General features: G+C 65.5%; 1 protein-coding gene across 1 annotated transcript; it reads left to right on the forward strand.

The window, feature by feature from the left end:
• Window positions 1-366: 366 nt before the first annotated feature.
• Window positions 367-3,617, forward strand: LOC132317724 (proline-rich protein 22-like). The gene is made up of 5 exons (XM_059822824.1): window positions 367-469; window positions 561-665; window positions 1,337-1,955; window positions 2,889-2,898; window positions 3,480-3,617. The coding sequence occupies exons 1-5, from the start codon at window positions 367-369 to the stop codon at window positions 3,615-3,617; spliced, it is 975 nt and encodes a 324-aa protein (XP_059678807.1).
• The last annotated feature ends 255 nt before the right edge of the window (window positions 3,618-3,872 follow it).

Consider the following 3,872-nt stretch of genomic DNA (forward strand, 5'->3'; position numbering starts at 1 on the left):
CCTGTAAGGGCTCCACCATCAAACCTCTCCCTCACATACAGCGCGACACCTCCACCTCGCCTGCCCTGCCCACCCCTCCTGAACAGCCTGGACCCTCCATCCCAGCGGGACCCCTTCCACCAAGTCCCACTAATCCCAAGGATATCCCAGCTCTGGGAAGGCACCAAGGCTTCCGGCCAAAGGCACTTACACCCACAGCCCCTGACAGCCGCCTGCCAGGGCCGGGGTGGCCCAGGCCCCCTTAACCCTTTCCCTCCCCAGGAGGAGCTGGGGAGGCTGTTGGGGCGGGGCGGAACACGGGGAGCCCCCGCATTCCCTCCTGGGAGACGCCAGAGAGTCCTTAGCAGCCAACAGCCACAACGGACCATGGCGCTGCCACCGCTGCGGCTCCCAGCGCGTGGGCCCCGGGCCCCCCCGGCACCCTGGCTCCTTCAGCCTTTTGTGCTCCCCAAAACCTTCTACCCCCGAGGTAGGGACCCACCCCGACCCCTGCAGCCCGGGACGCTCTTGGGGGCAAGAGCGGAGGTGACCGATGGCCATCGCTCCTGTCTCTCTTGCAGGCTCACCCAACCTGTGCCAACTGCCCGGGCAGGAGCAGCTCTTCCCTGCAGCCTGGGCACCCCCAGTGGGGGTGGCCCCCCAGGCCCCCCAGGCACCACCAGCAGGTATGGCACCCCTCTCTGCTCGGGCACCCCGCCACCTTCGGCACCTTCAGCACCCCCGACCCCTGGGCACTCCCAGGATCCCCCCACCACCCCCAAGCACTCCCAGCATCCCCACCACCCCTGTCCCCCCCGGCAGATATGGCACAGGGCTTCAGCAAGCCCGGGCGACCATCCCCTGCCCTTGCCTGGGTGACGGGTGCCCACTAAATCCCATTTCCACAGAAATTCCCAAATCCTTGGGGCCACCTCTCCCATTTCAGCCCCCTGGAAGTGAGTCTCCTTCCCCGATTTGCAATCCCGTCCCGCTGGCACGGCAGCTCACCCCGCGGCGAGCACCCCGGCCACAAGCTCCCCACGTGCCTGGCGCAGAGCCGGGGGACCTCGGCCATCGGGGCCGGCTCGGCGGGTGCCCTTGGAAGGTCCCCCCGGCCCAGCACGGCTCCCTCTCCCCTACACAGGTCTGCAGAGGGCTCCATGCGGCTGCTGCTTCCACCCCCGGCTCTTCCACATCCCATGGACGAGCACCCACCTGCCTCCACTGGCCACGGCCACGCTTGGCCGCGCTGCTGCTTCTCTGCCGGGTGCTGCTCTGTGGGGTCCCGGGGGCTGCGGGATCCCCCCGGCCTGGGCAGCCCCTCGGAGCCCCCAGGGACAGCCGCAACACCTCCCAGCCTACACCCAGCAGGGGAGAGCGGTGACCCCAGCCCCCCCGCTGCTGCCGACGTCCATCCCCGGCTACCAGCAGATCCAGGGGCAGCCCGCAGAGACCAAGACCTCTGGCAGTGCCACCCCCAGGGCAGCACCCCCGGGAAGCAACATCCCCCCGGGCAGCGACGTCCCCCCCAGCCCCTCTGCTGCCCCCCACGAGCAAGCCCTCGGGGACCCCACAGGCGACCTCGCCGTGGCCGAGGAGGTCCTTCTCGAAGAGGCCCTGAGGCTCTTTGGTTGCTCCCCGGACGCGGTGGGGGTCAGCCAGGATGCTCCCAGCAGCGGCCCCAGGCCTGGGGACCCTGGTGGCACCAGTGCAGCCATCCCCCACTGCGACTTCGCCTCGCTCTCCCTGCCCGAGGAGCTGCTCAGCCCCGACTACAGCGTCCCCGAGACTGCCGACGCCATCCTCAGCCTGGACGAGTTCATCATGGGGCTGGAGCCCCAGGAGCCGTGGGGGGATGAGGGCAGGGACCTGCCACCGTCCCAGCCTGCCACGGCAGAGAAGCGGGGGAAGAAGCGGGCCAAGAGCACCTCGCCAAAGCCAGCCAGCAAACGCAGGGCTCTCGCCGCAGCACGGGGGTGGCGGGGGGGGATTAGACCCACAGCAGGGGTGAGAGGGAGATGGGGGGAGTGGGGGTGGGGGAGGAGGGCTGGGTATTTGGGGAGGGGGGGGGGTGTGTTATAGTAGATTTGATGAGGCCGCTTCTCTTGTTTTCTTCATTAAAAGCCATTTCTCCTGAACTACTCCGTGCCTGTGTGGGAGCGGGAGGAAGCGCAGGGGGCACCGGGAAAGGGCACCCAAGAGGTGCAAAAGCCCCGCAGAGCCCCACAGCAGAGCCGGCGAGCCCCGAAGGGCACCGAGCCGCCCCCAGGGCTGAGTCACCAGCAGCGGGACAGACAATGGCAGCAGCCGGGGGACTGCCCTGTCCCCTTCCCCAGGGGAAGCAGCCCTTCGGCAGGGGAGCCAGGACAGACGGGTCCCTGCACGACTCACGGACACGGCCCCACGCAGAAAGCAGCATGGAGCCCCCGGGACAAGGACAGACCTTGGGGGCCAGGCTGGGGATGGACACACACGACAATGGGGGCTGCAATGCCTTCGTCCCGAACACGACCAGTGTCCCCTCCAGCAGGGTCAGGGCTCAGTGCAAAGCCCTTCAAAGCCTCAAGACAATCACACCCTTCCTTGGGTCCCACCGTGCTCCACTCCGGAGCCAGCTCTGCCTCACTGCCCAGCAAAATAACCCCAAATCACCCCAAGAATGGCGAGGGAGGGAGCTGCAGGCCAGGCAGGGACCCTCCTCCCCTTGTCTGGCTGCATCTTGGGCAGATGCAAGACCAGGAAGGTGACAAAAAAATAGGAAGAAAAAAAATCACTGCACCGGCCAGAAAGTGCCTGGAAACTTCATCTCTCTTTGTCCCCCTTTTCCCATCCCAGCTCCACAACCTGGGGCCAATGCAGCCAACGGCACCTTCGGGAAGTGGCCTCACCTTTCCGGCTCTGGCTTGCAGAAGGTGCAGGGTGAGGTCCCCGTCGGGGCAGTCCCCCAGTGCCAGGGGTCGGGGGGATAAGCCCCTTCCTTAGGGCAGTCCCAGCGACCCCGCTGGGGCGGTGTGAGCCGCTGGGGACCCCGGGCAGGCACAGTCCCGTCGGCGTCAGCATGGCACGGCGCAGCTCCCGCTGCCGCTGCTGCTCAGCATCTCGCCTCGCACGCTGACCCGCCCCGAGCATCCTCCTTGCCCCAAAACTCCCGTCCCCTGGAGCAGCTGCACCGCCACCGCCCACAGCTCTCGGGGGCCACAGAGACTTCTTCTGCTCCAGGGAAGGAGGAAAACAGCAGAAAAGAAAAAGCCCACAACCCAAACTTCAGGGCGGACCAAAATTTAAAGCATCTTCTTAAGGGCATTGTCCAAATTGACTCCTATCCTGAGCCTGCTGCCCACCAGCACCCCCAGACCCCTTTCTGCAGGGCTGCTCTCCAGCCACTCCTCTCCCAGTTTAGACCTGTGCCCGGCATAATACTCTCCCAGCTGCAGAAGCTGGCACTTGGACTTGTTCAGTATCGTGCCGCTGACAATTGCCCAATGCTCCCATCTCTCCAGATCCCCCTGCAAGGCCTCTTGTCCCTCAAGAGAGTCAACAGCACCGCCCAGTTTGGGAGTGTCAGCAAGCTTGCCAATGGGGCGTTCACCTCCCGCATCCAGACCATGGATCAAAACAGTGAACAGCACCGGCCCTAGGACTGAGCCCTGAGGAACGCCGCTGGCGACCGGTATTCCCCGCTGGTGCCCAGGAAGTTGAAATTCCCCATATGGACACGGGCAGCCCATCCAGAGATTTCTCCTAATTGCCTGTAGAAGAACTCCTCAGTGCCGGCATCCCGGCTGGGCGCCAACACATTTTTCTCGATCCCTCTGGCAGCAGAGTGCAGGCCACAATTTGCTTTCACATGGAGGGGTGTCCAGTACACCTGGAATCGACTGCCCCAAGGCTGG

Source organism: Gavia stellata, chromosome 11 (assembly GCF_030936135.1).
Source record: "Gavia stellata isolate bGavSte3 chromosome 11, bGavSte3.hap2, whole genome shotgun sequence".
NCBI lineage: Eukaryota > Metazoa > Chordata > Aves > Gaviiformes > Gaviidae > Gavia > Gavia stellata.